This window comes from Ictalurus furcatus, chromosome 5 (genome assembly GCF_023375685.1).
Source record: "Ictalurus furcatus strain D&B chromosome 5, Billie_1.0, whole genome shotgun sequence".
Classification (NCBI taxonomy): domain Eukaryota; kingdom Metazoa; phylum Chordata; class Actinopteri; order Siluriformes; family Ictaluridae; genus Ictalurus; species Ictalurus furcatus.
The window spans coordinates 17,293,305-17,318,037 of NC_071259.1; the positions used below are offsets into that span (position 1 = coordinate 17,293,305).

General features: G+C 36.5%; 1 protein-coding gene across 2 annotated transcripts in view; it reads left to right on the top strand.

The window, feature by feature from the left end:
• Positions 1-9,579: 9,579 nt before the first annotated feature.
• Positions 9,580-24,733, top strand: part of efna5b (ephrin-A5b) — a 105,461-nt gene continuing 90,307 nt past the window's right edge. Inside the window, exons 1-2 of one of the 2 annotated variants that reach the window (XM_053624954.1) lie at positions 9,581-10,308; positions 10,439-10,702. In XM_053624954.1, the coding sequence (XP_053480929.1) occupies positions 10,575-10,702 (128 nt within the window). In that variant the 5' untranslated portion in view covers positions 9,581-10,308; positions 10,439-10,574. Of the gene's footprint in view, positions 10,703-24,733 lie in introns of both variants that reach the window. The other variant, XM_053624955.1, reaches the window with a different exon arrangement.

Genomic DNA, 24,733 nt, shown 5'->3' on the forward strand with positions numbered 1-24,733 from the left:
GCCTGGGTCAGAGTTTTTAACCAGCATATAATGAGAAGCAAAAGTGTGCATTTGTTCACTTTTCAGAACAATCTCATATTGGACAAATGCATATTGCACTTTTATCAGTTTCAGAAGTACTGAGGTGTGCTACACTAGTCTGGAAATTAATGTCTATGCACAGAAGTGCATTTCAGTTGTTTTACATTCTGAGTAATGCTGCAGCCCAAAAGAAAAGTCTTTCAACAGAAAACGGCAACTCCTCCACAGTGCACTTGGGGTGTGAACTTAGAAACTGCAATTTGTGTGATACATTCTGCTAATGCATTGTGATAAAATGATATAATGACTTATTGTGGGTGTGGCATGGGTGTGCTCCAGCTAACTATTATTTCCATGGAGTTCTGAGACATTTTCTCATGATATTTTTATTGCAGTCCAAACCAAATGATTGTTTGTGTGCATGTTGTCAAGTCAAGTATGCCATTTCCAATTTTGTTTAGTCATTGGCAGTAAAATTAAATAAAGTACTGCATGGTATTTGGTAAATGTTACTCAATGTTTGGTAAAAGAAATATATTACAATTAATTATTATTTTAACCTCACTTGCCTTGAGGATCATGAGGATCCTGTCTTGATCAGTTCAGTTTCTGGCAGGGAATTTGAAGATGGGGCTGACCAGTGACCATCAAATCTTCCCAGCAACAGTTCATCTACAGCCTACTAGAGTAAGCTGTTGTGATTTCTCCTCTTCAAGGAGTGCTTAAAATAGCACTTAGTCTCTAAAAACATAGTCTTTGTCTATGGCCTAGTGAACCAGTATCAGGATGTATTTATTGATAGACTTTAAAACACTTCTGTGAGTTGCTCTGGATAAGGGGATAAGGGCATTTACCAAATGCCATAAATATGAATGTAAATGTGGTAAAATTGTGAAATCAAGCGATTTCCTCATTCTAGGATTGAGCCACCAAGAATGGCTGCCAACATGAACAGGATAAAACTGGGACCAACATGAATGGCTATTAAACAAGTGCAGGACAGAAGGACACGGTACACATGTACTGTATCAAGTGCAAGGTGTACATTTGCAACACACCCAGTGAAAATCCGCCCATCATGTGGTGTGTAAATGCATTCAATAGAGCACCTTTATCATTCAAATAAAATGTTTTGTATGTGTAACTAACCCTTTGAAATTGTTCTGACAACTGATTATATTTCAATAGTGATGAAAACCTTGTTTTTTCTGAATTTATTCAAGATAATGATTTGAACCATCACCATCTTCATTTAAAGGGTTTACAAGAAAAAAATTAACAAAGGTTTATTATCCAAAAGAAAAATGGGAAATAGGTATATATTAAGCACATATTATGTTTGTACTGCGTGTACAGTGCTGTGAAAAAGTATTTGCTTTGCTGATTTCTTTTGTTTTTGTGTATATCTCATAGTAAATAATTTTAGATCTTCAAACGAAATACAACATAAAACAAAGGAAACCTGAGTAAACACACAATGCAGTTTTTTATTTTATAGAAGCAAAAAAAGTTATGAAACACCCAGCAACAATGTGAAAAACTTAAGGCCCCTTTAAACTTCTTAAAAATCTGGTTGTGCCACCTTTAGCAGCAATAACTGCAACCAAACACTTCCGAGATCAGATGTTCACTTACTTCTTGGACTGGGATTTACTCCTACGCTTTGGATCATTGTCTTGCTGCATAATCCAGTTGCACTTGAATTTCAACTTATGGAATGAAGACCAGACATTCCCCTTTAGGATTTTCTGGTAGAGAGCAGAATTCAGGTTTCCCTCAATTATTGCAAGTTGCCCAGGCCTTAAAGCAGCTAAGCATCCCCATACCATCACACTTCCACCACCATGCTTGACCGTAGGTATGATGTTCTTTTTATGGAATTGGGTCTTTGGTTTACACCAGATGTAACGAGACTCCTGTCTTCCAAAAAGTTTCACTTTTGACTCATCAGTCCACAGAACATTCTCATAAAAAGGTTGAGTATCATAAAAGTGTGTTTTGGCAAAATTTAGACAAGCCTTAATGTTCTTCTGGTTATCAATGGTTTTCACCTCGCTCTGGATGCCATTTTTGTCCAGTGTCTTTCTGATAGTGGAGTCATGAACAGTGACCTTTATTGATGCAAGAGAGGTCTGTAAGTCCTTTGATGTTGTCCTTGGATCTTTTGGGACTTCCTGGAAGAGTAGTTGTTGTGCTCTTGGAGGAATTTTGGAAGACTGGACACTTCTGGGAAGGTTCACTACTGTGCTGACTTTTTCCATTTGGCGATTATGGCCCTCATTGTTGTTCTTTGGGGTCCCAAAGCCTTTGAAATAGCTTTTTAACCATTCCCATACTAATGTATTTCAATCACTTTCTCCCTCATGATTTCTGGAATTTCTTTTAATTTCAGCATAGTGTGTTACTGGGTAAGACCTTTTAACCAACTCCATGCTGTTGAAAAAGTGTTGATTTGATTGAACAGGGTTTGCAGTAATCAGGCCTGGTTGCGTCTAGTCCAGCTGAACCCTATTGTGAATGCAGCTTCATAGATTTGGGTAATTAGTAACTAAGGGGGAAAATACATTTTCACACTGGCCCAGCTGGTATTGGATAACTTTTTTGCTTCAATAAATAGCATTATCAATAATAACAAAGGTTTCATTTGTTTTTATCTTTTTGTTTATGAATTTGTTTTAATTTCTGAAACAATTTAGTATGAAATATACACAAAAACAGAAGAAATCAGGATGGGGCCAAATACTTTTTCACAGCACTGTAAATGAGATGAAGTAAACATTTGTTGAGTATTTCTGCATAACTTATGATTGTATTGTTTTAAAATACAAATAATGCAGCAGGTCTACCAGACCCATGAACACTGGGTGTGTAACATTACACAGGGGTTAAATAATTACAGGCCTTTCTGTACAAGGTGTACAAGGGGTTACAAAGAGCAAGAGTATAGACACATGAAAAATGAATGACAAATTATGGCAGGGAATGGTGCTATCAAAGTCTAGCGTGAAATCTGTAAGGTGTTTGTCTTGGCCTCTTGGAAGTATTTTAATGTTCTCACTTTAAAGAGGTATGGAGTTACAGATATGCTGGAGATATGTATGAAGAACCACTGATCATATCAGACCAAAAATTATGTGATCCACCATTCCATTTCTTAATTTGGAGATAAATCCCTAGGATCTTAAAAATAAATTTTGAAATTAAATATAAAATGTTACACATAAAAAGAAGCATAAGGACATTAAAGAGAAGGTTTGGCATGGCATTGTTCTCATTTGACCTTACAGCAATGTGCTAGTAGCTAAGCCCTAGAAATTGCATTGTGCTGTCAGTCATAATTCAAATTATGGTTTGACTGGTCATAATTTGAATGCTGCCTTGAAACCTAAGGAAATTCATCAGTATTCTGCTGACAGTATTATGAAATACTATAGATATATACCATTATATTCACATTTGTATGTTATTTGCTTTTGATCAGTGATGTATAGTTTTAATTCCATGTGTGAGCCAACGCTAAGCACAAAAGATAGTTTATCATGGCGATGTAGTCACTGTGAGAAATCTAAATTTGTATTAATTAGAGATTATTCTTCTTTGAGAGGAACTGCAATAAAAGCTAATATTCTTTTGCTCGCCTACTTTGAACAGGGCTGCTTATAAATATTGTCCTGTTGATGACTGGATCATTTTATATAATGAAGTAGAAATGGTATTATAGCAGCATCTATATGTACTTTTTTATTGTTGACTTCAAAAAGAGGAGTTTGTGATTACAGTGAGATAATCTGTCTTCATTTTATCCCGGGAACACTGGGTGTGAGGTGAAAATACACCCATAATGGGACGCCAGTCCCATTGTAGGGCACCATGACTACACACATTCACATATTCATTCTCACCTAAGGGAGTTGCCAATCCACCTACCAGCATGTTTTTGGAAGGTGGTGGGAAACTGGAGAACCCAGAGGATCCATGCTGCTTGATTTAAAGATATTCTGTCCTAATTTTTTTTAAAAGTCACAATAATGAGACCTTGATTAAATCCATTATTACTAGAAGAAATTATGATCCAGTACATATCACTGCAATCCCAAATGCAGTTTTGCAAACCCAATATAATAATATGTAATTAAAATGGAATTCATTCATACTCCTTCATTCACCAGTAATCATTTTATCCAGGTCAGGGTCATGGTGGATCTGGAACCTATCCTGTGAACAGTGACGTCGAAGAGGGAACACACCCTGGCTGGGACACCAGTCCTTTGCAGGGCACCACACATATATACACACTCACACACTCATTCACATCTAGGGGCAATTTACAGAAGCAAATCCACTTTCTGGCATGTTTTTGGTAGGTGGAGGTGGGAGGAAACGAGAGAACCCAGACATCCTGTAGGAAACCAGGCAAGTTATGGGTGTCACACAATATCCTTTGTATCTGTTTAGATCTCCAAATATCCATTTTGTATTTAAATCTAAACCCAAAATGGGGGTAACTTAAAAGGGTAAAAATGCCAGCACCGTCAGTAAGATCTATGAATTCAAGACAGTTCCTCAGACTGAGGTACATCACTTGATTTCATAATTAATCTCAACTAGAGATGTGTAAGGGACTGTGTTATTTTTGCTATGATATTTTCTAGTGATATTCCCATTTAGATGTTCCTATTTACCAAAATATACAAACTTGTAGTCTAATTTAAACCACCGTGTTCCTGACCATGCAATTGCTAAAGATGAAAGAATAAATGCTAAAAATATAGCACATTCATTTTAATGATCATCGTCTTTGCTTGTCCCACGTGATTAATATCTGAACGCTTTTTGAGCTCACATGAACGTGAAAACCTTCTTGTACCAAAGTAGACCTCTAGTCTCAACCAGGTGCCCTTAATAATGAAAATTGACCTTCCTGACAAGCTTTCTTTAAAAAAAAAAACCCAAAACAAACCGAGTAGTGTGCCACTTATACATATCTGTATCTGTATTTGTACCTGTTTTGATACATTATCTATTTCAGGGGTGTCCAATCTTATCAGCAAAGGGTCAGTGATGGTGCAGGTTTTCATTCCATTGAAACAGAAGCCACATCTGATTCCACCTGTTTCTGCTTGGTTGGAATGAAAACCTGCACCCACACCGAATGATTGGATAATTACATCAACAAGCAATAGCACAGATGTTTCTAAAAGTGGCTGATGAGTGTATATTATAATACATATATAATACATATAAATATATAATACAACTACACTTCCTGCTACTTCATATAACAAGTCTCTCTCTCTCTCTCTCACACACACACACACACACACACACACACACACACACAGACAGACAGAGAGGGGTCAGCAGTAAGGAGTATAAGCAGCTGGAGAAGCTCAGTTGCATAATGAGTGCAATGGTAATCCCTTTCCATGCATCACAAGCTGACATACAGAATCAAACTCCATTATTCCAGGCCAAGTAAGCATTTAGCCTACAGAGGGATTGCACTGTGGGCAAAAAGTAAGACTTGCTTGTGAATGTAGCAGATGAGTCCAGGGAGATTGTATTAAATGGAGAGAAATTATATCTGGGCCTCTAAGGGCCAGTGTGTAGTGCTGAAATGGAGCAGCTGTAAACACAGACATGAGTTAATACATGTGCTCTGCTAGATCAGAGCATGCAGTTTCATTCATACTCAGTGAGGTCCTAATAAAGACTGTAACCTGTCTCAAGATGTGTGTGGCTACTGTTGCTGACCACTGTTGTTGACCTGGGCAATCTTTATGAATGGAATATGTAGTTGAAAGAACTGGGAAGAACAACTGAACTGAGAAGACAAAATGTAATTAGTAAAATTTTATAAACTTGCTGTGACACATCAAAATACTTTTATATAGAGCCCATGTACTTAACCTCACAGCCACAGCGGAACAACTAATAAAGATGTCTTAGGTCCAGACCAGGTGGGGGCCCAGGAAATCCACCAATGTGGAAAAAGCCTATTTAACTAAACATATGTATCAAGTATATACTAATACTAATATATATATATATATATATATATATATATATATATATATATATATATATATATATATATATATATGATGGTTCCAATGCATGCTATGTACAGTATATACATGTTATGTTACACACACTGTTGTATCGCAGACTCGATTATATGGTTACCAAAAGCAGAGAATTTTAGTAAGTATGTATAGACATGGCCATGACGAGGAGGACATATTCACCAGTGATCAGTGATCTGTCTCTTTCACAAAGGGAAAAAAAATCTTGCAAGACAAATTGATATGCGCTTCAAAGTTGCCTTGATTCTGGAAAAAACACTTTATGTCTTATAGGCCTGACAACTAGTCTTTTTTTCTTCCTAGCACAGCACAAAGTGAGAACTAACAGCTGCTGTGCATGCCTCTTCATTATCAACATTCAGCAGAAAGGATTGTCTGAGCAAACATATCCAATTAGAACATCTTTTTGATTTTCTGCCACTTTCACAGCTTGGCCTATCCATATAACCTCCTCTGGTGTAGGATGTAAGTCTGAATTGCTTGTTGGGTTTTGGTGGATTTGGTGCTATATTAAAATATCTACTCCAATATCGGCAAAGGACAGGAAGTGGAAACAGACAGGGGAAAACAAGGAGTCCAACCTTTAGCTGATGTGAGCACAAGCAGATACTTTCTGAGAAAGAATATCTGATGTGGTGGAGTGATTGGAAAGATGGCAGCTGTCTGTATCCTGTGGAAATAAATATATACTATAATATTTGTATTTTAGGTTTAATCACATGGATAATAGCTTATTCAGTCTTTTTGTAATAATTACATTTTCAGCTGCAGTGTTTCTAATAGTTATTTACTTGTTTAAATTTTAATGTGCTGAGCAGCATTCTTTAAACAGATATGAGAACAGCATGATTATAAGTATGTAATTTGTTTCCTCTTCAACAGCGTTAGGAATTTAGGACTAGTATATTTGTCTATACAGCCTTACTTGTATGATGCAATATCCAGAGGGTCACATTATGGGCTTTAAGCCCTCCATTCTTCTCCCTGCCACCCTGACCATTAATCATTTACATGAGACAATCGATGGAAAGCACAGCAGAAAATTCAGAGTGAGGCTTTCGACATTCTCTGAGTTATGCATTGTGTTGTGTTGAGCTTTTTGGCTCAGGCACACATTGCACGCGTATGTTTGTGTTTGCCTGTGTCTCAGTGCACTGCAGGGCAATGTGCAGAAGTGCCACCCAGATCCTCTTTCACAATGACTCCACTGTCTTGATGAAGGCAACATTACAGCATGGCCTGTGATTTGTATACAAATGATCACCAGCAGATCTGACTTGTGGCATTGCAATGATAAGTGCTGCTCTATAGCTGGCACAAGGAGTCCTGAATATGGCAGTAGGGACTGGATCAGACAGGTATTTCAACAATGTCAGCTGAACAGTGTCCAACAGTATCCCTACTCCTCCGAATCTACAGCACATCCCTTTAAATGTGATACATGATTTTTAATACAGCATTGCCCAAATTTGACAGTTTTCCATAATTTTCCTCATACCAGGTAAAAATGAGTTAACACTGCTTTACTACACTGTTGTGATACACTACTTAATGCTTTGTGAAATCCAGCTTTCCTGCTCAAATAATTGCATTTGCAATTCCATACTTATTTAATATGGAACAGATATAAACTGGTCCATGAGAAATGTGTGAGAAAAGATTTGACTGCCGATCAATGGTTATGCATATAAATATGGTGCTGAGAGCAAAGAACCAGTGTTCAAATGCAAATGTACATTGATTTAAAAATTCGATAATAAAATATAATAAAATACAAAATATGAATGTCACAATGTTTTCATCTTAAAGTAATTAAATTTTCATTGTAAGACAGCTGGTTCAGTTTAATATTACAGATTTCACTGCCTGTCTCCTGGAGATTTTCATGGCCTGAGCATGAGCTTCTAAAGAAAATATTACATCCAAATATTTTCATGAGATCTACTTCCTGGCCACAAAAAAAGTACAAGAAAGTACAAAACAAAATTCTGTGCTTGGGAAAAGGCGGTGATGAAGGCGTCAACGTGATGACCTCATACATCCCCCCTGCTTCCGCTGGCTGGAGTGGAGGAGTGGAGGAGGCATGGTGCAGGCTATAATTAAGGGAGGTGAATGTCCACCAATCCCCTGAGGCCTAACACACACAGCGTGCTGAGATCTACTTGTTCCACAGTACAAATCTACCATAGCATTTATTCTGTTAAAAAAAGATTGGTTGAGCCATAACCCTAAATCCACAAGCTTATGAAATCTACTACTTTTTAATGCAATATTTGCAATGCAAGACAATGGAACGCAATACAGCTACATCTCTCTGTCTTTCAGCTATTTATCATTCATAACTCCTTTGAATATCTTTAACCTCTGCCACTTTATTTACACTGAATTCACTCCCAGTTAAACAGCCGTGCAGCCTACACAGCAAACAGTTCAACGATTATTTAACTGTTAGAGTGGTGAACAAACTTTTCAGACCTTGGTTTGTGTACATATGATCTTGCATACACATTATAAAGGTAGATTTAATCCTTGTTTTATTTTGTTTGAAATATACAATCTCCCCATAATGTTTGTTAGCCTAACTCACTGTGTTCGAGTTGTGCGTATCACTTCGCCACGTTTCCGCGAGGGGGCGCAAAGCTGCGCATGCGCAGTGCAGATCATCTGCTTTAAAACGCAACAAGTGCAACAGCAGCACCAACAGCAGTTAGGTTAGCTAATAAAGACACGAAGTAGCCTACTTCTGTGAAATTGTGTGTATGTAGGTGGGTATGCTTTCTCTGTTTCCAGGGTAACTCAGTGTTGTTAAAGAGCACTTAAATAATATGAGTCCAGTTATGTAGTTGAAAGCAGTGGTTCTCAAGTCAATCCCTCGCTTGGGGATCACTTTGCTTGGCACAATCAAGTGTGTTTTGTAGAGCGGGGAAACAAAAAATGTGCAGCAGACGGAGTCTAATGTAATGCAACATGCAATGGTGCACTGAATAGGGTACAGAATGCATTGAAATAATTCGATTATGAGGCAGTAAATACACTGATGTTGAAAGACCATGTGATTCAGGTAGCCTACACCTGAAAAGCTGAGCAATTAAAACATTCTCCAGATCTTCAGTATTAATGAATGCTAATTCAAAGCTGTTCATAATCAACAGCGTGGTCCGCGCGTTTATTATGTGGGAAGGAGCCTCAAATAATAGCTTGCCTCATTAAAATAATGATCGCCCACTCTGCTAAAACAGAAACCACTGGACTTTAGATTGCAGAAAATAACAAACAGGCTTCTCTCTCTCTCTGTGTGTCTCTCTCTGGTACCTTTTATTAATTGAATTATGTCAAGGTTAGAGAAGAGATTCCCTCTCCCCGTTGTAACGCCTCATCATTTGGACCAATGGTGCTGCTTTTTGTCCTCCCTAAACCGAATCTCTCATCAGTCTTTCCAGCTGACCGTCGCTTAGCCTCCTCCTCCTCCACCTCCACAGAGAGAGAGAGAGAGAGAGCGAGCAGAAGCACGGTGCTGAATAACGAGCTGTTCCTGTACGTGGCTGATGATTAGCATGACGCGCTGGAATGGTATTCGGACTTCGGGTGTGATCGTAGCTGATAGACTCTCAGGCGGGCCGGGCGACTCCTCCCCATCTCCTCCGTGACACTACTTTTCGGTTGTTGTTTATGTTGGTTGTTTTTTTTTTTTTTTGGAGTGTGTGTTTCAGGAAGCAGAAGAGACAAAAACGAGCTACACTTTCAACAGAGAATGGCATTTTAAAAGTTATCCCAAAGCGCTGATCTCTTGAGACACACACGCACGCACGCGCGCACGAACACACACACACGCACGCACACGCACGCACGCGCGCGCAGCCTTGTGATTTTTCCTACGAAGCGACCACGAGTACTGACACACATCTAGCAGGCTGCAGAAAGGGAAAGGTTCTCTCTTGATTTGGCCGGACTGAAACATGCTCTAAGGGTTGCTCTACTGTTACACAAGGTCAGTTTATTTTGCTCGTGAGAGCTGTCACTACTACTGGACGTGCATGTGCTGTGCTGCTACTGCTGGGAGAGAGAGAGAGAGAGAGAGAGAGAGAGAGAGAGATGGTTGCTCCGGTGAAGTTACGAGGCAGCGCCAACGCTTAAAGTCGAAACCAGACATCCCATGGACTGTGGCCGATTTTTATACATAAGCTGCCCGGCATTTTTACAGGTCTAATTTCTTCTATTCTGTGCGCAGTGCCTGATTATTATTATTATTATTATTTTTTAATAAACGATCTTCTGGACATTTTCCACATTTTTCTACTCTATGTTTGTCTTTGTTTATACGAACCCGACAGTGCGCTGAGGACATCGAGGCCACTGATGTAAACACAACTGAAACGTGACTGAGAAAGAAAGCAAAGCTGATAGCACAGCAGCACTCCCGCTTTGGGCTTTTTAAGAGAAAGGAATAAAACGCAGATCTCGGCTGTAATGATGCTGCAAGTGGAAATGGTGCTGTTCATGTGTGTGCTGCTGTGGATGTGTGTCCTGAGCCAAGAGCCGAGCTCCAAGGTGATGGCCGACCGATACGCTGTCTACTGGAACCGCACAAACCCCAGGTGAGAAGGCTCCTCCTCGTGTATTCTCTCCTAAATGCACGGACAGTGTGTGAACAAGCTCGAGCAAACTTTTACTTTCGCGATCACAAGGTTTAAAACAAAGGGTGAAAATCGCCCTTAGGTTGCTTGTAGCCTAGGTCACGCGCGTGTGTTGCACTAGAGAAAAATGTTTAATATCCACAGTGGGAATGCAGTCCGTCTGTATTTACACAGTTATTTAACACTAGGTGGTAATTTAAAGACGGAGGTGTCAGTTCAAGCCTACAAGAGTTAACGGAATACGCGAGGTGTTCATTCATACTGCGCGCGCTGACTTGACTGCCGCGCGCCTGCTACTCCTTTAATAACAATAACAATAACAACAACATAAACACAAGATGCAGCTTTCAGTTACCAGTGTTGCAACAAGATACAGCAGTCTGCACAATTTCACACCACACATAGGATAATTTCTTTTAACCGTGATGATCTTGTTTGGCGTGGATCACTGATCAGCGATTATAGAAGGGGTTCTGAGCGGTTGTGGAGTAAAGGGGCATGTGTAGGTTACAAAATCATTCATTCATTAAACTGGACTTCATGTTGTGATATTTCAGGAGTATATATATATATATATATATATATATATATATATATATATATGTAAAAACTGACACTAATGAAATTTATGCTACATACAACTCAGCTGCATGATTTTAACCCCAGTTTTGATATGTAAACGCTGGGACGTTTATTTATAGTGGTAATGTTCTTTATGTCTAATATGAAGAGATAAAATATCTGCAAAAGCACAGAAAAGACAAATATTCATAAGGTGGTTTGAAATGTTTATGGTGAATCCTGTTAGTGAACTTTGTTTACATGGCTGATCCAGGTTAAAGCCGAGCACTGCCGAGTTGAGGTTTACTGTGACTGAATTTCACATCTTAAAGCCTAAACAACATTTTCTATATAGATTTATTTCCACACCGTCCTCACATGTCCGACTCGGGCAAACAAAAAAGTAAATTTGAAGCTTTAGGTAATTCGTAACCTATTGTTTTAAAACTTAAAATATGCTAATTACTTTTTATTTGATCTGTTTATCGTCGTCGTCTTGTCTCATCGCTACAGTAAGCAAAGTAAGCTAAAATACAACTCTTGCTGCAAAATTCATGAAGAGAAAGTCACTAAACACGAAATTAAAATTCATTTTTATCTTACTTTTCATATTCTTCACTGTTCTTTAACCGCGTGGTCACTTTAATAGTATAAATGACTCGTTTGAGAAGAAATGACTCGGGCAGAGAGGTGAAAGCCGCTGAGCGTCACAAGACTCTTCTAACTTACAGTCCAGCCTGAAGTCTAATCCATATACAGAGTATATACTAATCTAGTATTTAAATAATGAATAATTAAGGCGTAATTTATCATATTTTACCCGTTTTGATCAAATGAACTACGCAACAAGATGTTATACAGTGTCTCAAGCCCAGGTATAGTCCCCTGCTAATGAATCCACTGTTATTACGCAATATATCTTGTTTATTTAAAGCCAGTTCAGTACAATATGCTAGGAATTGTTCATTATTTTCATGAAAACTGTCAGTTTTGTGACATGGTCCACAGTGTCCAAAGTTAACTATGTTGTGAAGAAATTTTTTTATATTTGAACGTTTTAAACTTTTAACCCTAATTTAACTACCCTATAATATGTTTACAAAAAAGTGGAAACAATTTTTTAAACTTTTAATTGGCTTATATTTGCAGAATGTGAATAATTTCCCTGTATAGTACCTGTGTCTGTGAGTGTGTGTTTGGGTGCCCTTGCTGGAGTTTAGTGGTCAGTATGTCTCCCCTGCTTTGAGCAGTGTTTATTTATGCACCACTTTGTTCAAACACAGCAATGCAAAGTCAAGTTTAATCTGATACATTATGCTGATAGACACACTTTCATTAGAGTCCACATTTTTTTCAGCCCAGTTGACTGGCGGCTCTGTCGAGAAAAAGCAATTTACTCCAGATGTGCTGGCGAGTACCTTACTGAAAAAGCTGCATAATAATAATAATAATAATAATAATAATAATAATAATAATAATAATAATAATATTAATGTAACTGCATTTTTTTTTTACTGAAGAATATGTATGGAGAATTCAGCAATTGTCCTTAGGTAAACTTTTGTTCTCTTCAGTTATTAAGTTTGCCCAGTTCTCAATGACTGCGCAAATGAAGACGCCTCATACAAGAATGGCTGGATGAATGAATAGTGGTTTAGTGCTACCGTATTTATGTACACTACAGTAACACTTTTTTGTTTTTGTTTGTGAGGAATAGAGGCTCATACGCACAAGTGAATAGTGAGCATGACTGTACAATCTAAGGAGCAGACTAAAGAACTTGTGCCTGTGTATGAGCCTTATAGTGTCTGTCTGGAGAATCTCAAATGTAGTCAACCACTTGGTGTCCTCAATATAGACGCAAAAATATTGAAACCACCATTTTGGTGCTTCATACTAATTATAAAAATGTATTGAATTACTCGGGCTTGCTTTCAGCTATGGTTAATTTGGATACTCTGAAATCTATTATTAGTCAAGCGTTTTTTTGTCTTCACCTTGTTGGTGCTCTCCAGGTGCTGGCTTTGTTATTCTCACACCTCTGCTGCAGATCTGAACTGCTAACTGCTTTAATTACTCAGCTGATTCCCACTGCTATTCTTAATGGCCGTAGTGAAGGGACACATTTTGGACTTTTCCCATGCTTAAGAAGTGCCCAGTGAAGAGGGCTGGAGGGCCTTTTTCTCCCTAGTCGCCGTGACTCTCTCTGGTTCCCAACACCATGCTGGGCTGAGAAAATTAATGAATATGATTTTACTTTGCCTCTTTCTCAGCCTTTTGGCTGCGTTTCACAACCATTGAGGACCTGAACACAGGGGTCATATGTTCACAGGGCAGCAACATGTATTCAGCCGTAATGTGTTAGTGCGCTTACTTATTAGAATGTTCTGTGAAGATCCAGTGACAAATGAGCTCATTTTATGTATTTATGACACACAGAAAATGCACAATTAATCTGAGCATTTGAGAAAATATCCTTCCTGTTTTGTCACATCGTAAATCAAAACATCACATATGGTAATGCAAGTGTAAAGATGAGCTCTTTTCAAGTTAAAAAAAATTCTGTTGAACCCGCTGTTGTTGTTTTTTTTTTTGTCAAGGTGACCTGGTATCGCACATGGTGCTGTCCTTCACCCAAATATTGCCGTTTTCCCACCACATCTTTCATAGTGTATGTGAGAGCAAAAGCAGGCTCCAATTTGACTCTATTGCAAAATAATAACTAAACAAAATTACACAGTTGCTTAGCACCCAGTAATAGAACCTGAATAGCCACATAGTTAGTCATTCAGTGAGTTTGCTGTGACTTACTTAAACAACTGATATATCAAAAGCTGTGAAAGAAAAAAAGACGAAACTGTAAATGACCAACATAAAAAATGTCTGTGTTTATAGAATCAAAACATATTAAAATTAAACATTTTCAATTGGTAGCAAAGTTTGATACCAGCATTTAGCATTAGAAGTAGAAGTGGAATGAGACTACTTTTTCTTTTCTGATATGCATACAGATGGAGCCATCTGATATTGTTTCCTTAAAAAACTATTAAGCTTTAACATGTTTTTTCTTTCTGTTTTTTTTTTTTTAACTGAATCACTTCACAGTTAAACTCTCACACAAAAAATCACCTACACTGTAAAATATTCTAAATATAATAAGTTAAGTATATAAGTATAAATATAATAAAATGAATCCTAACAAAAGAAAAAACTTAATATGTCTCTTCATATGTAAAAACTTCCAATTCCATTTATTTTCCAAATATGGATATTCCAAATCCAAATCCTATTTCTATTCCAATTACAAACTTTGCTGTTTGTTACAGGACCCGATATCCGACATGTTTTCTCTGATATCTGATCCAACATTTTTTTTTGCTGGTATCGGCTCAATACTGATACTGATACTAATTAGAAGTTCTTGCACTGCTTCTATTTTGAGTTTTGGTCCATCTCTGTTCTCTGCCTGGTTTTTTAAAAGCAAAATAACTGCACTTAGAGCCCTGTCTTTTAAACATGACATATTATATATGATATTCTAGTTGTACTTTTCAGTTTTCAATGTAAATGATTTTAAAAGAAAACTGTAATTGATTCTTTTGTATCAAACTGAAATAATAAAACACTGTCTATGAATTTTTAAAAGCGTTTGAACTTTCGCTTGTAAAATATGTAACAACAAGGAGCTAGGCTAGAGGTATTATAAGAATAGAAAGTTTAAAAAAAATTAAATAGAATAAAACAGCTTACGTACCTTAAAACCAAATATGTATGCTAAATGTTGTGAAAACAAGATCAAGCAGAGCTTGACACACACACACACACACACACACACACATATATATATATATATATATATATATATATATATATATATATATATATATACTACAGTGCAAAAGGTTTAGGCACCCTATTTTTTAGTACAAACTTTGTTATAGATTTTTTATTTAATGACTTCTACATTATCGAGTCAGTACAAAAACATTTTAGATTTCCAAACATTAGTTTTCTAGCACAAAATTAAATGTTACAGAAAAATGTTTGTATGTTAGCAAAGAAAGCAGCATATTACGTGAGAGACCACTTTTCAGATAAAAAACACAATGAAGGCTGCTGGGTTTTGCTGCAAAAATAAGAAGCAAGTGTGAGTCAAAGTCTCCAGAAGAACCGTGGCTGGTTTTGCAAGATGCTCAGTAAAATTTACAGATAATTTCCTTATAAAACTGCACTAATTGTACTGGAGACTACTCTTTTTATTTTTAGTTTTTGTCGCAGTAAATATCGACTTTGTTTCATTTACTAATGTTTACTGCTGTTTACGGTATTTTTATAAAATGTAGAAACATTTAATTAAATTATTTTGAAGCCATCTTTGCTCTTCAGCATTTCTTTGCATGTGCTTAAAACATTTGCACAGTACTGTATATTTTAGGAAATAGAATATAAGTTTGTAAATATGATATAAATAGATTTGTGTTTTTGATATGAAATTGATATGAAAATTTTTACAGTAGTATCATAAGATGATTTCTTTGATAGTTGTGTCTGTAAATCAGAGTGAAGATGACTGGTGATGTGTAGACATCGCAGTGTGGTGGTTGATCCTGGAGTCGACTTTTTGCCTACCCAGGATTAGTTTCACATGGGAGAGTGTTGGAGGACTGCAGCTGCTTTCCCTTTTATCATGTCTGATTCGCTTCAAACTATACAGAGAATGGATTTCTTTTTTGTTTTGTGTTTTTTTTTTGTGGTAACACTGCACCATCTTTTATGTGTTTGACGTAAGAGGTTATTACATTGTATGTAGGTGAACATTTTTTGTCATAGTAAATAATTCGTACATCAGATAAACAGACAGTATGGCCAGTAGTACTTTATTTTTTATTTTGTGATGTATATATGTTTTTTTCCCCCTGGTGTTCTGGTCCATATTGTTTTTGAGTGTGTGTGTGTGTATATATCAATATATATATATATATATTGATATATACACACACACTCAAAAACAATATGGACCAGAACACCAGGGGAAAAAAACATATATACATCACTAAATAAAAAATAAAGTACTATCAGTGTATCAATGTATATATGTATATATATATATATATATATAGACTGCTCTTTAGTACTGATGTAGGTGCTGCTGTATACAATATCTTTACAAAAACTCTATACAGTATCTTCATTTTTATTAGCATTATCAGCTAGGTAAATAAATCATTTTGTGTGTTTAATCCACAGTAACAGGTGTACAGAGAAATATAATTTCACATTTGTATTGAATGGAACTTGATATGACTTTCAAGTATTTCAGTAAAATGAAAGGAAATGAAAGGGTCAAATGTTAGTAAACCATCAACTCTACATATAACTTGCACACAATTTTTAAGACCATTAACAGTATTTCTCAGCTACAGAAACAGACTCACAGTTTACACCTATGCCAATCTGCCATGTCTGATCATAAGGAACTTTCATTAGGCAAGTATGCTGCAGTTGTGAAATTCTTCATTTACACTTTTAACTTAAATAAGTAACTCTATTAAAATTTCCAAAATGTTTCCAGAATGTCATTTTATTCCACCATTTTGGACTCACAGTTGAATAGTAGAATGATTGGTTCAGGATGTTGCTGTTCAAATATGTGCTGCAAAACCTCAAGCCGACCGTGTTCAGAGATCTAAGGAACCAAGTGCAATGGTTTATTTTTTAATTTATTTAGCATGTTATCCCACAAATTTTGTGATGGGCAGACCGGGAAGTCGCTAAATAAACTCACATTTCTGGATGCAAAGTGTATCTTGCTCCAAAGCGGCTCACTTCCAAACGTGCTGTAAATATTGACTGGGCTCCCACACACCAGCGCCCGGTCCCTCTCTTCCTCGCTCTATCCTTCTGTCGGCCTGAAAGGCCAGCATTGTTCCCTCTCTCCGTCGCCTCTCTGTGGCCCGGGTCGAAAGTATGCATGTATTTAGAGAAATAGAAGGGAGGTGTAGGGGGGTAGATGGGGAAAGGACTGAATAGAGAAGGACTTGCAACATTGCTTGTTATACTACAAGTGTTTAGAGGGCCACGGGAAAGAGGTCACAGTGGTGGGTAGAGGCTTTTGCCTGAGGTGCATATAGTAGATTTGGGAAGGAGGGCAGGTAGATGTGGCACCGATTTGAGGTTTTTAAACATATATACTGTATGTCTGATAGCATCACACAATATAAGTGATGTCTAAGAGCCTGGGGTCCCATGGAAGGGCGTTTTTCATGAATTCAACATTTTTCTTGTCCTTCCACTAATAAAAGCTTTTTAGGAGTGACAGCAGGTTGGAGATTGACAGATAGAGGGGTGTTCTGTCACACATTCCTATTGTATCTGCCCCTGATTTTACTTCTTACTAGAATGTTTTTTATTATTAGGATTTTGTTTTTAAATTAAAAAACAAGTTCTACAAGCAGAGATTCACAAATGACCTGAAAAATGAACTGAAAGCCTGCACAGACATGTTGGGTTGTAGTAAAGAGGTATTAATATGATATCTTTTTGGAAATATTAACTGTCATCATTTTGGTTAAGTCTGCTATTTCCCACAGCAGCGGAAAGAGGATACACGTCTTACAGAATTACTTGCTGGCTGCTGTTTGTGAAGGCATGCACCTCTTTCTTAAGTAAATATTTAACAGTATGTGATATGACTAAGTGTGTAAGTTTACTTCTAGGTTGACTGGACAGTTTATTTTGTGGCACCACCACTGAATTCGAATTGTAGTGTTCCATTCGGCTCTCCTGGGAATGCTAATAATACAATTCACGTTTTTTTTTTCTTAACTGGGACTGACTGCAGCTTGTTTGTTTCGTCTCTCTGACAGTAGGGTCCCTGAAGTCTTGAGATTCAGACCCCCAAGTTTCCTCCTAACCCCCCATGTTTCCTCCTAACCCCCACATTCAGGAGGTAATGCTGTGAAGTCACTAACAAGCTTAAAATCCCATCAGCTATTTGTCCAGTAAGAAAATCTCCTTTCTCCCCCTTCCCATTTCAGAATCCCCTCTGCTGACTTTCAGTATTCAAATTCATTAGTTTAGGTACCTAATGAGAGATAAATAAGACTAACTGTGAAGAAGAGCCCTGGAGTGCTTTAAGCTCCCGGGTTAAATATAGGTAATAACCATTGCCCGGGACACTGTGCTGCTATGTTTTACTTCTTTGGCAAATAAGAAATTTCTAAAATATTTTGAAAGTTTCACTTTGTTTCTTTTTTATAATTACATGTTTTCCTTAGCCTTGAATGCTATTTGTATTTATATTTATTTTCTGTTCGATTTTCTATTTAATTATGCTGACCTTTATTTCTTTTAAAATAGAGACAATTTCTGTTTATAGAAAACCTTTAAGCATTTACCTTTTCAAAAATCTAGTTTTTGCTATTTTCTGAGCTCACTGTTCATTAAGAGTTAATTTTTCCAGAAAAAAAAGAGACCAGCCTCTGTCCGTCTCTCTGTCATAATCAGTGATGGCTGTCCCTTCCCATTTTTGTAATATACTCTTCAGGGGTATTCTGGAGTGTCTTATTAGTGAGGTGCTTAATTTGGGCGCAGTGTTGTGGCTACACTGCTTGAGTGACAGTGGCTTAAAGCTGAAAAGTCTCTCCATTCTGAGAGATCCAGCTGATGACTGTGAGTTTCACATTCTCCCTAGCTTTAGCACTGACCCAATATGGAAAAAAAAGTGGGTACATATTTTTGAGTGCAAAAGGGCAACGTGGCAGGTCGAGTTTTATTCCACATCTGATGGGTTGTGGTTATTTTTCAAGCTTAAATTGAAGTCTAAAATGTTCTGAGTTTAAAACTGGCAGAAAATCAAAGCAAATGTATTGTGAGTCATACTAAAATAATATTATAATCTGCTGTGTACCATCAGTGACTTTCCAGTCTTTTTATTGGTGTAATGATGTTGCCAAAAAGAATAGGAAAACTGCAAAAGAAATAAGCTATTTGGTATCAAAATGCAAGCCACAGCTGTAAATTGCAGCAGCTGCTGTACTATTTTAAACAGTTTAAAAAAAAGCTGAATAGATATTTCAGATGTAAGTAAAGAGCAGTAACGTACTGGATAGGATTTGGCGAAAGAGTGGTAACTCCAACAGCTCTCTGCTCACCTGCTACATATGACAGCATTTTATCTTCATGAGATGTGTGCTGTCATTCGAAGAGCTCCAGCAGAATTCAACCCTTCTCCCAACTGCTGTTTGTCATACACAGACTCCCGCTGTCATATTCATGTGTGCTGACTAAATCGGGTCTGGATCTTGCACCCTTTGCAAAATTTAATCAGCTGACTGACATTTAGGTTAAAATAAATATCAAGGGCTTTGTTGAGTTTTGATGTCCAAAGAACAATTTACATATATTTTGTCAGTGTGTCTTTAAGACCATTTTGTAAAAAAAACAAAAAAAACAAGAACAAAACCCCAAAAACAACAACAATAAAAACCTTTTTTAAAAACCTCATTTACTTTATGTAGTCAGTATACTACATGAATTGAGAAGGACTCACAAAATTGCAGTCTATATATATATGTGTGTGTGTATAAATATATATATATATATATATATTTATGTGTGTGTGTGTGTGTATATATATATATATATATATATATATATATATATATAAAACAAAAATGACAAACAGATTAGTGAAGAATTATATTCTTGAAAAAATATATATAAAAATAAGAAAAGTATTTTGTTAATTACTTTTTAAATAGTATTAAACAGAAATCTGTGCATGGTGTCTGCAATGCTAAAAATCTCATAGCCATGTCTATATACAGTATAGGAATATATATAGGCTAATATAAAATCTAATATCCATAATATGTGTTCACATGGCTTTGATTGTTTTGGGGTGTAAAAGTGTCAGCAGAACCTGCAGAGGGGATGATATATTCAGTAAGATAATTAGCGGATGGTGAGATCAGCCATGAGAGGAGAGAGAGTATTTTCTTGTTTAGGACTGCTCAGACCAGGCTAAACCTTAGGGAGATGGATAGGGCTGGATGGTGAGGAGAGGGAAGGGTGGTGCAGATGAAATATTAAAGCCTGTTTGTGAGCTCACACTCAAGTTGTGCTGGCAAACCTTCGCACGCAACACAGAAGGAAGGAGGTCATGGCAGCCATATTGGCAAAGCATGGACACATTAAACACTGGGGGTTATGTTATTTGTTGCATGGTTAATGTGCCACAGTTAATATTTTCATACCTTGCACTGCCACCATTTTGGAAATGCTGAATTCTCACAGAAAATTTAACTATAGTGCGGAACATTTTTCTAAAGTCTTAAAATATCTTGAAAAGTCAAGAACCACTTTTAATGTTTTGCCTGTTTTTTGCATTTATGAGTTAAGAATCCTTGGTGTTGTGTTACATTCTTTGGCTGGTGTCAGTTTTTCCACAGTTCCTCAATAACTAAGAGAAACTTGGAAGCATCCAACAATGAAACACTTTCCTCCTGGTGACCAAAATGTGATATAGTTAGGTTTTGGTGAGGGTCTAATGGTAATGCTGGACATTTTCACATTATGCCCTGGGAAGTACATCAGTAGTAAAAGCCTTGCTTCACTGTTGCGAGTGAGAGCTACATGGCACGAAGATGTCTAAATTATTCATGCCCATAATCGGCCTTTATGTCAAATCAGCTGGCCAGGGCCCCGATGTTATTTTAGCGCATAATTGATGGTGCTCAGAAGTGGAAAACTTAGAATAGCAGAAGTAATGGGAAACGAAAGTGCAGGTAGGTGTGCAGCGGGCTCTGTAGGGGCCAATGGTGAGAGGCGAACACTGCTAGGATAGCGTGCAGTGGATCACACACAGGACTGACCCTAACGAGGGCTGACACTGAGCTGAGCCAGAATGTTCTCTCCCTAAAGATTTAGAAAGAAGCAACTGGAGAGCACAATGAGTTCAATGCCTCCAAATAGCTGTTATTAATTATAACGTTTTTTTTTCATCTTCTCTAAGCCTACGTGAACACAGTGAAGGGATTTTTCTACAATTAACCCTGCAAATGGAATCGTATCCCTTTAGGTAAAATGTTAGCGTATAACAAAATCTACAATGTAGGTTTAATTTTTAGTTGTTACTTATTTGTTGTATTGTTTTATTTTCACTATTCTATTATTCTATTATCTTTTTCCCCAATTGATATTGTATAGTAAAAAAAAATAAAGGACGTTAGAGCAAAAGTGGGGAAATTGAAGAATTGTTTTAAAAATGTTTTATAATAGTTAGTTTTACACAGCCTAGTTAGACATTTATGCCAATTCACTAACAAGTATTAATTAAACATTAATAACTATTTATGAAAATCAGCTATTTAATAATCTTTATTAAATGAATAAACAACATACTGTAATTAATCAGCCAAAAAAGCAATATACAGACTGAAACCGAGGTCCTTTCTTTTATTTTTTTTCTGTCCAGTTCTGGAATGAAATCTTAAACCCTGTGATTATTCGATATCCCTTAATTAAGTTCTTTCACCCGCTTCTGACTAACTCTCATTTTATAAAAGCCTGTGCTTTCCCAAACCAGAGCTTTACTGGGTGAATTCATCTTGGCATCTCATATTAAGGCATAAACATGAACAATAGTCTCTGTGAACACGATGCTGAACCTCAGTTGTTTAAATCATACAGCAAACGAAAAAAGATGTTCTTTGTCCCTAGCAACAAAAGCAATCAATATTTAGTTACCTGTCTTTGTGCGTAAGAGCCATGGTTAAAGCTTACGTTTGTAATTCTCATTGCCAAACCTGACAAATACAAGAAGTCTTATGGCCTAAAGGTTATACACAGTTACTCATAGAATTCTCATAGATTATAATTCTCATAGTTACTCATAGATTTCATATATTTAACCTTTATACTTTAATGTTACTCTATATTTGTAGCATAATCATGCACATATGAAATTTAATTTATATATATATATATATATATATATATATATATGTGTGTGTGTGTGTGTGTGTGTGTGTGTGTGTGTAAATATATATATATATATATATATATATATATATATATATATATATATATATATATATATATATATATATATATATATAATTATAGTGTGTGCTTTTATATAGTTTTGGTTTTGATTCATCATGGATGCACATTCATATTATTAATGATGTAAATACAGCAAGACAAAAATATTGTTTTACCAAAATTAAAAAGCACTGCCAAATAAATGGGGAAAGGTGAATTTTTCCATGGAGGAGTGAGGTATATAGAGTCTGACTATGCAATTAAGTGGTCAGGGGAAAGCACTATGCTCAAACGGACTTTTTATGACGCTTTTATAGTATGTTGAATCCCTCTGATATAGTCATAAAGTCATTTGATGGAAGCATTAGCCACTGCCTGTCCAGGACATGTATAAAAAGGATTTATAAGTGTACTCTTAGTCTGAGCACCTTCATGAGTCAGTCAATTCACAGAGTGCTCTAAGTAACTCTTGCTAAGCTTTAGTCACAACTGTGTTCAGTATTTGTTACTAATTTGTTACTATTTGTTAATAATGATTGTAATACATTTCCTGATGTTTCAAACTGTATATTATTTTAAAATATTTTTATAAATATATTTTATTACTTCTGTTCTTATATTGCATCAGATATTTTAATTGTGTGAATTTATAACTCTATGCTGTCATGTTACATGATGAAATATATACCATTATAGATGGTAATATTAGCAATTTATTTGACCGGTATTAAATATCATTCATGCCTACAGAATATCAAGCCCATTAGTAAGCCAGTATAAACAATGTTAAACTTGAGACCTGGTCTTGCATGGTCAGACATCTGTATACTTATATATCTTCTGTCCAGTGTGCTGTGCTGGAAATTAACCTGCCTTGAGTAGTTATGGATTATTTCTCCTGCTCTTGCTGTGATGGTAATTGATGAAATCTTCCTCCCAGTGCTTCTCCAAGAGCTTATTTTATTTTTTTTTTTACAATGTACAGACACAGGAGTGTTTTGAATTATTTTTGTCATCATATTTTGATCATAATGTTTATTCCTGATAAATTGCTTTTTGTTTATTTACATTTCTGATTTTTTGCCTATTTTTTATTGATTTCTATAGCTTGATGTAATTAGTTTTTATGATATTATATCTTACAAACTGTGTAAATACATATTAAACTTCTCCAAATTTTTAAAATTACAAACCAACATATTGACATGCTAAATTAATCACCACTAATTTATGTAAATATACTAAATGTATTCTATTATAATACAAATTATATAAAGGGCAGTTATATAAAAGAAGACTAAGGGTCAAACAAACATAAACCTAACAAACATATTATAATTATTCCTATTTTTTATTACTTATTTTTATATAAGATTCTGTGAGAAGTATTTTTTCAGGAGTGTGGAATGTATGAATATAAATTATACTATTGAATATGAAGTTGACTTTTTTCTTGGTTTTATATGCCTTGCATTACTGTTGTAGAAGGTAAACCAAAAACATTTTTGGGGCTGCAGATTTTTTCGTCTCCCCCTTCCTGAATTTCACGCCACATTTCATGGCCGTCACCAGACCTTCTCTCATGCTTCCTTGAGTTTACAGTACAGTGATGGCTGACTTTTGGGGGATGGTGGAGGGCCACAGCTCGCTGATAAGTGCCCGTCGTCCAGGGAAAGAGGGGGTTAGCGTGATCACATGGTGCCGAGTTTTAACTGTCGAGTTTTCCCCTGATGGCTCTTGGCACGCAATGCTAAAGCTCTTCACCAACCACCAAGCACCGCCTTCTAAAAGATTCGCCTAACCTCCAGACAGCAAGCAGAAGCCAATGAGAAACATGCTGCTTCTGGCACTTTGTGTTGCCATGGCGGGATATGGAAGACCTCCTTTGTCTATGTGAGACCAGTTCTGATTTTTCAGGACATGGGCTTGGGCATAGTACAGACATTTACCTACTATAAGAAGTTCTATATTTTGTGCTAGGTTTTGGTGGTGTGGTCAGCTTTAGGTGCCTTCAGCCACATGGAAAGGGCTACAACAAAGGCTTACCGTCTTTTTTATCAGCTGCACAGCTGTAGTTATCAAGCTATGTTTACTGATAACTTTTTAATCTTTAATGACTAGTGAGTTGAAAAACAAACAAACGAGGCTGTCTTCGCTGATCACATGATATAGAAGAGGGAATGAAAGGGGCAAAGGGAAAAATCAAGGTTTGGTTTTTAGGTACTGACAGATGCACTGAATCACCCCTCTTTTGCGTGAAAAAGGCAGTGCACCATTAAGGAAGGACAAATTGATTTCCTTTGTTCTCCCTTGTTTAAATACTCTTGTGCCATTACCTGCTTCTCTGAATGGCCAATCAATATAGCATCTACAATGTGATAAAAC